At 54.2% G+C, this 13,543-nt stretch overlaps 2 protein-coding genes across 2 annotated transcripts; one reads left to right on the forward strand and one right to left on the reverse strand.

Annotated features, from left to right (window-relative positions):
• Positions 1-6,948: 6,948 nt before the first annotated feature.
• B0T26DRAFT_876318 (uncharacterized protein) lies at positions 6,949-9,481 on the reverse strand (the record flags this gene model as incomplete). Its single annotated transcript, XM_060448101.1, has 3 exons — positions 6,949-8,346; positions 8,424-8,780; positions 8,882-9,481. The coding sequence occupies 3 exons, from the start codon at positions 9,479-9,481 to the stop codon at positions 6,949-6,951; spliced, it is 2,355 nt and encodes a 784-aa protein (XP_060290117.1).
• Positions 9,482-10,133: 652 nt separating this feature from the next.
• On the forward strand, positions 10,134-11,172 carry B0T26DRAFT_680963 (uncharacterized protein; the record flags this gene model as incomplete). Its single annotated transcript, XM_060440576.1, has 3 exons — positions 10,134-10,229; positions 10,326-10,463; positions 10,552-11,172. 3 exons carry the CDS (start codon positions 10,134-10,136, stop codon positions 11,170-11,172), a joined length of 855 nt encoding a protein of 284 aa, XP_060290118.1.
• Positions 11,173-13,543: the final 2,371 nt, after the last annotated feature.

Below are 13,543 nucleotides of genomic sequence, written 5' to 3' on the forward strand. Positions count from 1 at the left end.
ACAATTAGCTAAAGTCGGCAGATCACCAAAATCAAATACATTCACCAAACGGGTCAACCTGTTAGTCGATGGCATTGGTCTTGAGACTCACGCTCTTTGTGATACTGGAGCCGATATTTCCCTTTCTATGACCCCGAAGATGGCCAAGAAGCTCGTTGATAAGGTCGGGGCAAAGACGGAACTCTTGACTAAACCGCTAGTACTTAGTGATTTCAACGGGGCCGCCACCGCTCGCGCCACCCATCAAGTTCGGGTCACTCTCGAGATCGACGGCAGACGTTTCCCCCGTCAGAAGTTCATTATCATCCCGACCGCCAATGATGTCTTTATAGGACAGGATTGGTTTACCAAGCAGAACGTATGGCTGCACCCCGCCTCGCGTACTCTTCGCTGGCCCGACGATACTCCTGCCCTAGCACAATACTCGCCCAGCATCCTTGTCGATCCGAGCACCAGCACTATTGACATGAATGCCCAGTCAGAGGTAGTCCGCCGAGATCGACTAATGGAGGCCGAGGAACGCAAGCTGAAAGTGCAAAAGATTCTGCAAAATCCCTGGCGCAGAACAGACACACAGACAGTGGTAACCGCTGCGACTCCAGCGGTCGCAACGGAACAGAAGCACAGCCTCGAGATGATTGCTTGCCTCCGCGCAATTGAGACTGACCCTCGCCAAGAGAGATGGAAAAAGCAGAAGATGCCCCAAACTGCCATACCATTAGATGGAGTCTCTAATCAGCCAACCATAAGCCTCAACGCTCTCACCGTCGACCCCAAGGCTTGGAACAAGACCTTCGACGGAAAGCATATCCCGTTCCCGGCAGGAGAGGATTCCGAGCATATTAACAAAGTGCGCGCCAAGCTACCACGCGAGTTGGCTCACCTGGAAGGATTCTTCTCGAAGAAAGCCTCAACGCAACTGCCTCCCAGTCGCCCTGGCTTTGATGTGGTTCTTGAGCTCAGTAAGCCGCTAGAGGGAAGACCGTCCCGCTACCCTACGCCCTTCGCTTTCTTAGGACTCGAAAAAGAGACCACCGACGAACTACTAAAGATCGGGTTTATTGAACGGTGCATGACCGATAAACCTGCTCCCACCTTGTTCGTGCCTAAACCCCATTCAGAAGAGCACCGTTTCTGTGTGGATTACCGCTGGGTCAACGACTTCATTAAGGGTCGACAAGTGTTAGCCCCCGACGTGCAAGGTACCATCAGCCGCTGTGGGCGAGCCAAGCACCTGACCAAAATCGACATCATCCGTGCCTTCAATCGATTGCTGATGGACCCCGGTTCAAGGTACCTTACCGCCTTTACCACTCGCCAAGGCACCTTCCAATGGAAAGTCCTGCCCTTCGGGCTGAAAGTCGGGCCAGCTTGGTTCCAAGCCTTTATCAATGCACAACTCAACGAGTTACTGGACCTCTTTGCTAGTGCCTATGCTGATGACGTTCTGGCCTATTCAGAGGGCGATGACGAGGAACACTTCGAACACGTTGAGGAGATCATCTATCGACTTCACAAGGCTGGACTCCAAGGCGATATCAAGAAGTCCTCTTTCAACGTGACCGAAGTCGACTACCTGGGTATGATTCTGGAGACCGGAAAAGGAGTACGAGTGGACCCTGCCAAAGTAGCCGCCATCCTGGATTGGGATTGGGACGACTTGACGTCGAAGTCCTCTGTTCGATCATTCCTAGGCCTCTGCAACTTCATTCGGATCTTCTGTTACCACGCCAGCCAAGTTGCCGAACCACTCACCAGGCTGTTGAAGAAGGACGTTGCCTTCGAGAAGGGACCCGAGCAAAAAGCCGCCTTCGACGCACTCAAGAGGCTTGCTACCGAGGCCCCAGTTTTGGCATTCTACAAGCCAGGTTTCCCAGTGAAAGTCGACACCGATGCTTCCAATAACGCCACGGGCGGTGTGATCTGGCAGCAGCAAGAAGACGGAGAATGGAAGCCGATCGGGTACTCGTCCAAGACAATGTCCGTCCCAGAGCAAAACTATCCCATCCAAGATAAGGAGCTCTTGGCTGTGGTCAACACCTTGAAGGACTTTGAACCGGCTCTGTGGGGAACCAAGTTCTTTGTACAGACTGATCATCAAGCTCTCATCTATTGGTCTACTAAGAAACTGCTGTCCGCCCGCCAGATTCGCTGGTCGTACTATTTGGCCAATTTCGACATTACCTTCCGTTACCGCCCAGGCAAGGATAATGTGGCCGCCGACGCTCTCTCTCGCAAAACCGTAGACAACCCGACGGTCAAAGCACGAGAAATCCAAGACAGAACGTTCGCCTTGATCCCACCCGAAAAGATTGAAGAGCTGCCGAACGACGGTGCGAGATCAATCAACGCCCTGACCTCTACGGAACTTTGTGGAGCGGATTTGGTCGATACTATCATTGCCGAGAACGCCAAGCAGAACTTGGGTCGTAAAGAAGGATTGTTAGTTGTTCCGGAGACCACCGCCGACGGAAGCGTCTTTCTACGGACTGCCCTGATTCGAGAAGCCCATGAACCTAAGGCATTCGCTCACGCAGGACAGAACAAGACGGTCGCCCTATTAAAGAAGGAATATTGGTGGCAGGGCCGTAATAGCGACATCAAACGGTATATCCGAAACTGCCAGAGCTGCCAAAGGAATAAGGTCAGACACGACAAGACTCCCGGACTTCTCCATCCGCTGCCGATCCCAAAGCACGTTTGGGAGCATGTAGTAGTAGACGGAAAGAACATGCCAACGGACGACGAAGGCTATGACTACGTTTGGGCTTTCATCTGTCGTTTCAGCAAGCTAATCGCTACCCTGGCCGGACGCAAGACGGATACCGCGGAGATATTAGCCGCCCGGTATTACCATTATCTTTACCGCTTCCTGGGAGTCCCTAGCCAGTGGATTAGCGATAACGCCGGACCTTTCATCTCCGAATTCCTCGATACCCTCAACAAGCTTACGGGCACCAAACATCGCCACGGAAGCTCGAGACACCCTCAAACGCAAGGAAGTATCGAGATCACCAATGCGGAGTTGGATCAAAAGCTGAGGTTTTATGTGGACAAGTACCAGACCAAATGGCGAGAACACTTGCCTGCCTTGGACCTGGCCCACAATATAGCCTACCATTCGGCTATTGGAATGTCTCCGTTGGAAGTAGCGTTGGGAACCAGCCCTCGGAATCCCTTGTCTCTGCCATTACCCGAGCTAGACCTGTCTACCGATCAGCAGAAAAAGGCCTTGGATATCGTCAAGCAAACCCAGCGAGCCCAAGACCTGGCAAGACAAAATGCCATTGCCACACAGGCCTTGATGGAGGCTCAAGCTAACAAGAAGCGTCGCCCCGTTGACTTCGGTGTGGGAGATTCAGTGTATGTCAGCAAGAAAGGATTCTCTACCGAAGCACCAACAACTAAGCTGGATTCCCAGAACGCCGGACCTTGGACTATAGTCGACATGAAAGGCCACAGCTTCGTCCTAGACACCCCGTCATGGTACAAGGGAAGTAAGGTCTTTCACGCTGACAGGCTGAGAAAAGCTTCTGAGGACCCTTTACCTCAACAACGGGCAGAACCGGAACCCCCTGTGGAGATCAATGGAGAACCCGAGTGGGAAGTCGAGAAGGTTCTGGCATCGCGACTGTTCGGTCAACGAAAGAAGCTCCAATACCAAGTGTCTTGGGTCGGCCTGGATCCCGACGAAACCTGGTATCCAGCTGGCGACCTCAAGAACTCTCCATTGCTGCTGGAGTCCTTCCACAAAGAACACCCGGAAGCTGCTGGTCCGCCAGTGAGATTACAGCAATGGATACGAGACGCGGCAGACGATGCTTTCAGTAGCGATCATAAGGATGATGAAGTGGCGGAACACGATGCGACGGGGGGGAGGACAAAGAAGAAGCATGCCACCAGGCATACTTGAATTGCCCCCGCGGTACTCTTTCAAGCTTCCTGAACGCCAGGCGCTCAGAGCTTGGAAGGGGGTAATGTGAGGACCCGTCCACCAAACTGGCCCTGAAGCAGCCAGAGCCGCCCAGAACCCACGGGCCTATCAGAAGCCTCCTCGAGGCCCCACCTACCCCACTGATAGATGCAAACTTATTCGCGAGCACGCGACGCGTTGTCGGACTTTTCCTTCTTTCCCTCCTCAGTTTAGAATCTTCGTCGATAGCACCCAATGGACTGAGTTGACCTCAATGCCTTGCCCTGGTCGTGACAATTACCAACCGTAGCAACCTGTGGAGCCCGTGCTCTCTTACAGACAAACGACCCTAACGGTCGAGTGGTTTGTAATAGCTAACCCTCAAAGATACGTATTACAAACCACTCGACTGTTAGGGTCGTCTGTCTGTAAGGGAGCACGGGCTCCACAGAATGCTGGGGTTGGTAATTATGAAGATAGAACAAAGGGCGAGCTCCTATCGCACGGGTAATATAGTCAAATCGGAATGCCACTCAAAATGTATGAGTGCAGCGAATGTGTATTGCTTGCTTGCAGAACCAAGCAAGAACTATCTAAGACCGTGGCTACGGTCATCGTATATATCTATCTAAAGTGGGCCAATCAGGGTCCTCAATGTCTACGCCCTGCGGGTCCAGGGCGCAGGAGCCCCACGGGGCACCTGCCCTGTCCGCCCTGTTGGCCTTGGCAGCTAGGCGGACGGGGCGCTTCCTGATTGGCCGCATCCCACGCGGAGCGGGGACTGCCCGTCCCCACCTCGTTACCCAATCATGGAGCGAGAGAGAGCGCCTCCTGCACTTTTGAACCGGGATCGTAACAATACGGCCGTTATTGCAGGCTTCTGTGAGGGCCTGGCCCTCCAAACCTCCAAGACGCTCTGACTAATCAGACGCCAGCTGGGTGGATCCACCCGACCAGCCAGAGGGATCCACTGGACTGACCAATGGAAGCTTGACCAGAGCCCCACCTTGAGACGCCCTGGAAGAATCTCGCGAGAGGAGGATTTTGAGCTTCTTTTCCCTTTTCCCTTTAGTTTAGAATCTTCGTCAATAGCGCCCAATAGAGGAGTTCCGCCCTCATTCCAAGCCAGCCGTGACAGCTTCTACGTCAACATCGTCTCAGACACTGTTCTCTATAACAAGGCCAAATTCTGGCTTGCAGGCTTCGATAATACGATTAGTATCACCGCACAGTCAATCGAATGAGACAAGGCTGAATTTCCCAGACTGTATTCGTAGAATCTAAAGCTAAGGAAAGAAAGAAAGAAGGAATCGAGAGCGGCTGAGCGGCCGTGGGGAAATAGTTGTGGGCGCTAGAGAGTAGAGCTCCTGCAACAGTGCACGAGCCACAAAGCCTAAACCCGATGCGCCCAACCAGCGGGTTTTGGCCCTGCTGTGACAATTAGGTTCGGGACTCTGAAGAAGAATGAGGTTATTATTACACTCATGACTGTCACGGTCGCCACAGGGCTCATGTGACAGGATTGATTCTATTGGCTGCATTGTGCTTAGGGTGTGGCCTGTGCGCACTGAGCACCACTACCTATTTCTCCGCGCCCTGCGCGGACCCGGCAATAGATTCCTTTCTCTTCCTTAGCTTTAAATCCACATTCGTTGCTGCCTTCAGCCATTGACATCCTGTAAGAGAAGGTAGGTACGCCTGATCAAGGTGGTCACAATGCAGGCAAGAAGGTAGGGGAGCAATGACTTGTATTGGTGTAAGACTTCAACCTGGCCCTCGCAAAGGAAGATGGGCGAGGGCCATTGTTTATATACCTGCTCAGGGGTTCGGCCCGGTCATCAGTCTGCGGTCTTGGCGCCACGGCGTAGCGTATGCCAGCTGGCAGTGTTCTAGCCAGTTGGTGACAAGTGGTGGGCGCGCACCCTGTGCGCGCAGTTGGTGTTTGGGGTGTCCTTTTCCTTACACATCCCCACTGCGTAAGGCGGGCCGTCACAATGACTATATATAATCTCTCTGTTATCTAATATAACGCCATTTCCTCGTGCTTTTCAGTGCTTAATAAAGTGCCTAGAAGTGATATAGATATATTCGTGCTTCTATTAAAACGGAGCTCTTAATTACACCGGCCCTCTAGGGACCTTCCGCTCTGAAGGGAAGACCTGGGTGTTACGATCCTGGCTCAAGTCTGCAGGAGGCGCTGGAAGCCGACTGCTGATTGGGCAGCACTGGCGGGCAGGACGGGCCCCACATGAGCTCGGTGCGGCCAATCAGGCGGCGCTCAGTGCGTTCGGGTGCCAAGACTGGGAAGACCCACTGAGCAGAAAGAACAGCCAATCAGGAAAGTGCTCAGTTACCATTGAGAGCTCAGTCGTCCTTGAAGACTGAGCGGCCCGGAGGCCCTGAGCACTGTAAGGGAGAACCCTGATTGGTCCGCCTTAGATAGATATATACGACGACCGTAGCCACGGTCCTAGATAGTTCTTGCTTGGTTCTTCAAGCAAGCAATACACATTCACTACACTCATACACTTTGAGTGGCATTCCGATTTGACTGTATTACCCGTGCGATAGGAGCTTGCCCTTTGTTCTATCTTCATAATTACCAACCCCAGCATTCTGTGGAGCCCGTGCTCCCTTACAGACAGACGACCCTAACAGTCGAGTGGTTTGTAATACTGGGGCATCTCTGGCACCTACGATCGGGGCATCTATAGAAGGAAGCCATTAATAGGCTGGTTGATAACGTAGGAGGACAAAATAGCGGCAAGGTACTTCAAGGACTGTGAGGCCTGCAGGCTAGGCAAAGCGTACAAAATTGTCTCTCAACGAGTATCGGAAAATCGCTCAAAATAACCGTTTTGGAGGGTCTCGATAGGTCTCTTTGAGTATGAGGAAGGCTTTAACGGCCGCTAACACCTCATAGCTATTAAAGACGAATATAGCGGCGGCATCTGTGTCTTCTCGATAGCCAATTCCCAGTCCCTAGTCCCCAATCCCTAGTCCCCAGTCCCCAATCCCCAATCCCCAGTCCCCAATCACGATATGATCAGGACCTTGGACTTGCTCAGGCACTTGGGCATAACCGCCAGCCCGCGGTCGTCGCGCATGGTGATGATGGGCGTCACGGCGAGCTTGATGCGTGCCTGCTTGATTTGCAAGATCACGGGATCCTCCCTATTCTCGATGGCGACGTGGCTCTCGTTAGAATACTTAGCGCCCGTGTCGTTCCACATATAGCTGAAGGTTAGGCGTGATAGCACGAGCTTGGCTGACAGGTCCCAGGCGGACGTGGTGACGTTGTGCAGATCATAGAAGGCCTCCTGGTGCATGTTGTGGCTGGGGCGCGCGCAGACGAGCGGGCCCATCATCTTCTTGAGCTTCTGGAAGTGGTCGTTGACCTTGTACTGGCGGAACGACGCCCACTTGTCGTGCACCGTCATGCTCTGCACGAGCTCGGCCTGGCGGTCGACAATGGCTTGCCGCTCATGCGGCTTGATAACGGCCTTGCTGCTCAGCTGTGAGGTGAGCTGCTTCATGACGGCGTCGTGCTCCGTGTCGAACTCGAGCCAGCCTTCAGCCGAGAACATGAACAGCACCATGTGCTGCGCGATCAGCCGCTGCACGAGGTGCGGCCGCGTCTTGGCGTCCTTGAGGAGGGCCGTCGCCTGCGCTTCGCCGGCGGCTTCGTCGGCCGGGCTGATGACGCGGCACATATACTTCCACAGCGGAGGCGAGCTCGTCTTGATGTGCTGCACTATGTCGCGCGCCGCGGGGGTCTGCATGTACGAGTTGCAGAAGCCGAGGACCAGGTTGAACATCCTAGAGAACTCCTTCGCCCACTGCACTGCCTCGGCGTCAGGGGCTTCGGACACGGGATCGTCCGGGATGGTCGTCAAGGCTGGCTGCTTCATCCGCGGCACGGGGCTGCCAAGCTCGTCCGCGCCAGAGTGTCCAGATCGGCGGTCTGCGCTGGTCCGCGTGTTGTCGAATCTGGCTAGGCTTGGCTGGCGGCGAATGTGCATGGCTGAGACGGCGCGGTGCAGGCTAGCCTTGGACGCTCGCTGTCCGGAGTCTTGTGTCTCAGCAGCCGCGATCGAGGGAGGCACCCGGCTCTCGTATCCCTGAAGGATGCTGTTTGGGATTTGCTGGTAGACAATTCTAGTTGCAGGGTTGTAGATGCTGGCCGGAGCTGCTTGGTAGACACTGGCGGGTACTGCCTGGCTCGTGACACGCGAAGGTTTCCGCCACGACTCTTGAAGGTAGCGGGGAACCTCCGGTGCCCCCATGGCTGGTCCGTACGTCAAGTTGAGGGTCGGTTTAGCGGGCGGCGGTGAGCTCCGCTTGATGGCCCCCAGTGCGTGTGACTTCTCGGCAGGGTCGGCGTAGTGCTCTAGCCATAGGTTTCTCTTGCCGGCGAGCTGCTCTCGGAGGTGCTGTTAGAAGCTTTAGCCGGATTGTTTGTAAGATTCAGGTGAGATGTGTGGTGATTTGAATGTTAATGTAAGCTTACCTGGATGGTCTTCTCGTCTTTAAGCCGGAGCGTCCGCATGCTCTCTAATATGGCGTCTAGGTTCTCCAGGCGCTCTTTATCGTTCTGCAGCTGGGCCTGCAGCTCGTGGATGGCCGACCCGTGCTCGGCCCGCATCTTCTCGTCCCTCATCACCATGTTGGCGATGGTGATCATGGTTCGATCGACGACATTGCCGCGTCGATTCGCATCCTCGTCGAGAGCGCCCACGAGGTTTATGATCCGGTAGAGATCCTGCTGCAGCAGATCCTTCAGCTCGGCTGGCCACTGCTGAGCCGCCACCACGTTGTGGACTCTCAGTGTCCGAGCCTTGAGATCCGCTGTCAGTTTGCGGGCGTCCTGTAATACGGGGTGGGACTAGTTAGCATTTGATTTTTGCTCCTCGGTGTCGGTGTTAGTGTTGGGGGCGGTGATGAGAAGGGGACAGCGTAGGTACATACCGCCGGCTCCAGGAGGCCCTGCTCCATCTGCTCGTTCTCCTTCTCCTCCCTCTCCTGGTGGAGCTCCTTGACAACTTTCTTTACGACATCCATGCTTAGCGTCTGGTACTTGATGAGGATTCTGATAGCTGGCACGCTGTAGAAGCTTACATCGGCACCAATTATGTCGATCCTCTCGGCAAACCGCCGGACCTGTTCTGCGAGGCTCTGCTTGGCACTCGCTGTGTCTGCCGCCGTCAGGGAGAAAGGCGGAAGAGGGGCCGGTGGCTGGCCTCTGGGCCCGCGCAGCTTCGAGTTTGGCGGCAGTAGGTCACTGCTTGTGCTCGGCCTGGCCGAGCGGCGATGATGCTGCCCCAGGCCCTCTGGCGTCTTGGGGTCGACAAAGGGGTCTGCAACTGGCACGTCACGAACCTCCGACTTTGCTGGCTTGGCGGCCTCTCTCGCGAGAGGCCCGCCAGCCTTCTCCGACTTCTTCGCCGTGGAAGGCACCGGCGAGTGCACGTAGAGGAGCACTCCGCCTGCTCCTGGCGGCGACATGAACAGGCGGACGCCGCCTTCTTGCGAGCCGTCGCTGCTCGCCAACAACGGACTCTTCTCCATTTTCTTTTCCCTAAGTATTGCGAGAAACACGATGTCAAGGTTAGCGGGGCACGAGGCGAGAATGAAAAATCAAATGAGATGGATGATGCTGCTCGCAGCAGATTAATGAAGGAAGATGAAGAGAGTTGCGCCGGGAGAGCTTGATGAGGAGGATTTATTAAAGAAGCGTATTTGTGCTCGAGGTGGTGACGCTCGAGGTTTGATGGCGGGAGAGGGTTGTGTGCTCGGGCGAGGGCGCGCTGAGGGAGAAGAGGAGGCAACAAGGTCGGGATTTGAGGAGGGGAAGAGCTTCACAATGAGGAGAAGGTAAGTGTAGGAACGAACCTTTTGGAAAAATCTAAGCCGGATTGAGGTTATCGTTAGTTTTGTGTATATGAGAGCAAAACTGAGAATAAGGCGGGAGATGATAAAGGTCGGTTGTTGAAAGAAGGAAGAAGAGAGGTAAGCCGGCAGAAGGTAGGCGAGTTTATGGAGGTCAGGTGTGGCAACTACAAGCTGGGTCAAGAGGGCGGGGGTTGGCAGGTAGGGTGCTTTCCGCCCAGGCTGTAGTGTAGGGAACTAAGGAAGTGAGAGGAATATGAAAGGGACGGGGATGTTGCCTGGCCAACCCCCGCCCGGGCTGGACCTCTCGTGAGGCGGAGTTTGAGTAGCGATGTATCGTTTACGGCCGGGCAGGAGGCATCCATTCTTGGCGACGATATATGCGATATCCCTTTATAGCCAGGCGTTGGTAATACCAGCGATTTGGGTCAGTTCTTCGATCGCTCGACTGGACGTTTTCGTCGCTAACAGCCTCCTTAGGAAGCCCAAGCCTAGCATCTAAGGCTGTTGAATATAACGTTAGCGATCCGTCAAGACACAGATCGGCAGAACCGAGGCAACGGACTACGTCAACCACACGGTCGCCTTCGCCTACCCAGCAATCCACAGGAGCCTCGGCCCCTTTATCTCTTCAAGCTTCCCAGTCTCCGACGACGCCATCGTTATCTCTTCTTTCAGCGGCCTTTCTAATACCTCGGTCTTCAACATACCGTACAAATAGCGTTGACCTCTGCTCCGCTGTGCCACAGAACGACTCCGGCCATTCGCTCCAGTACGTGGGGATCTCTTATCGACAGGGTCTCGGGTACCCCAGGCACCCCGAACTATCGAGCCGCGCCAACGGCGGAAATGCTGAGTCGCCCAAGGCTAATAACCCACTCTACCATTCCCAGAGTCCGCGTGGTAGCTCTTCCAACGAGGCAGAGAAGTTATTGAACAGCCGGAACCCGCCTCGGAAAGATGAAGATCGTACTAAGACGGGTGATAATAAGGGCTATCTTCCTTTAGCCAAAAGAAGCAGGGGTCGAGAGGGCACCCTTTACCGTGACTCGGCCCACGAAAGCGACAGCGACGACGACGAAGGTGAGCTGGCTGGCGCCGAGCCACCCGTGCAGCCGTCTGACAGCCAAGACCGGAACTCTCAGCGCAACATTGGTTGTCATCGATACTACGATACCAATAATGAGGAGGACTATCGTCTTATTAAGGATAGCGACGCAGAGCATAGCTGGGATAATGATGTGGTCCAGCCGCGACGACGCAAGCGCCGCAGGATAAGCACTTCGATCCTTGCAAGCGGCGGAACGGCTGTTCAGCAGCAGACACATTACGCTGACTCCCGATCACGGCAAATTCAGAGATCATTCTAACCCCCGAAGCGCCAGATATAACGCAGCATCCCCAGCACGCCATTTTCATGGGGGTCCATCTTGGAAGAGGAGATAGTTAAAGCCCCCGTCGCAAATTTCGAAGAATGGTCTATTAGCGACGCAGTCTTCAAGCGCGTTACACTAGACGGGGTATAGACCATCTAGCTGCAATTCACTTGGGCCCCATGTGCAAAGCAAGGAAAAGGGTATTATGAGACAGAGAATCGAGGCTCCGCCTCCCCAGCCAAGAGGCACCGCTCGGCAAGACAAGGGAGCAAAAGATCCACGAAAGACGAGGACACCACAGCAAATTCGAAGTCCGCTCCGAGAAGGCAGAGATATACGCCACAGGATGACGCAAAGATCCGCGAGCTGAAGGACCAAGGACTATCTTGGCTCGCAATCGCCGAGAAATTTCCAGGACGTTCTCCTGGGGGCCATTAAGCAAAGGTATTACACCAAGCTTCAGACCAAACCCGCTCATGGGGCTCCGCAACTGTGCGGCGATCCTTAAACGCTCCTAGTGGTTGACAATGCTGGCGAGGAAGAGTGGGAGGTAGAGGAGATTTGTGATTGTGAGGACCCGTCCACCAAGCTGGCCCTCAAGCAGCCAGAGCCGCCCAGAACCCCCGGACCTATCAGAAGCCTCTTCGAGGCCCCACCTACCCCACTGATAGATGAAAACTTATTCGCGAGCACGCGACGCGTTGTCGGACTTTTCCTTCTTTCCCTCCTCAGTTTAGAATCTTCGTCGATAGCACCCAATGGACTGAGTTCACCTCAATGCCCTGCCCTGGTCGTGACAGTGATTACAGAAAGCCAGACGATGGAGGCCTAGAATTCTTCGTGAAGTGGAAAGGTGGGGACGAGACATGGGAACCTTTCGAGAACGTGGCAGAGACGGAGGCACCTGACAAGTATAAGCGCTTTCATAGCCTGGTTGGTCTAGATATTGTTTGAGTGTTAAATCGGCTTATATTAACTTGGTTTTCGTATCTGACTGCTGCTTTTCCCTCTTGTCGTTTTCTCCTTATCGTGCTGCCTCTCCTTGCGATTCCTCATGGACACAACTTGATGATTCGCAGCGGCTCTTCTTCACCTCGCCTTCTAGGCGCTATTCAACTACGTGCAGCTAACATCGTTAACGCTGTACTGGCACCGCCCCCGAGAGTGGCTCTTATCGTTTGGCGCGACGGATGGATCTCAGCTCAGCAACCAATGTTGGAGATGACCCCGCGCCTACCCCGAAATCTTCCCCATGCGGCTCAAAAGTGAATCCCCACCCTTTTCGCAGTTGCCCTACTCGACCGTATCGGGCACAAACGCCAGGTGACGGCCTGCCGCACCTTCACTTATCCCGCGAACTGTTCATCCCCACCCTAGGAGCCTACTTCTTTGCGGCTCGAAGACCTATTGCCCGCCCGAGATACGAAACGATAATGTGCCACAAGCATATACAAAAAGCCGTCGATATTTGGTCTCTTGGCGTCGTCATCTTACGGTTTACATATAGTCTCCCACATCCTGGTTCTGAGTTTAGAAAGAGGTAGTGTAAAAGAGAGTCGAAGAAACGAGCTGTTGGGATTCAGAAGGCCTAATTGACATGTTGCAACGCATATTGGTTATCGAGGCAGAGGCGCGATATTCAGCTACGGCCTGCTTACCAGAAACCCGGCTTCTTACGTCATCCGGAGACCGTTCCGCAACTCTAACGCCAGCTTCTTACGCTGCAGGATATGGGCCAACAATTGCTCATGTCTATCCTGAAGGGCAGGGAGAAGAAGAGAAAGAGACATTGCGCATCTTACCACATGAGGTATACTCTGTTATCCGGTTGCGCGAACTGTCGCTAATTAACTTGTTCTTTAGCAATGCCTTTCTCAGTATAGCAACCGTGCTGGTTACCGCCTTGCTGCTGATTCTGGATGGCTCAACCCCTCACTCGACGAGGATTCGGAGGTCTTGTACGAGACTGGGAGAAACATTAGGTCCAATACCCCACCGCCCGATTCTACGAAACGAAAATCCGCTACTACCTCGTTATCCAGTAGAAAACACAGCAGTGACACCGGCAGGCACTTCAGTTCAGACGGGCCGCCATCGAAGCCAAGCCGGAAGAAGCTTGCAAATGCTTTTGCACCGCCTTCATCTGAGAGACAGCAGTTGAACCAACTCGAAGATGATTGGATCTGTTTCGCCTGTCAACTAGCAGGTTAATTATCTCTTCGCCGAGAGCACACGAGGCTCGCCACATCCTCAGGCATTGGAGGAGCCCAAACAGAACTGGGAGAACCCTTCAGGGGCCCCAGTCTCATAGAATCTGCTCAAATACGATGCCTTCGCCCAAGATCCTTAGCAGAGCCAAATCGGA

This window comes from Lasiosphaeria miniovina (genome assembly GCF_030549165.1).
Source record: "Lasiosphaeria miniovina strain SMH2392-1A chromosome Unknown B0T26scaffold_8, whole genome shotgun sequence".
Lineage (NCBI taxonomy): Eukaryota > Fungi > Ascomycota > Sordariomycetes > Sordariales > Lasiosphaeriaceae > Lasiosphaeria > Lasiosphaeria miniovina.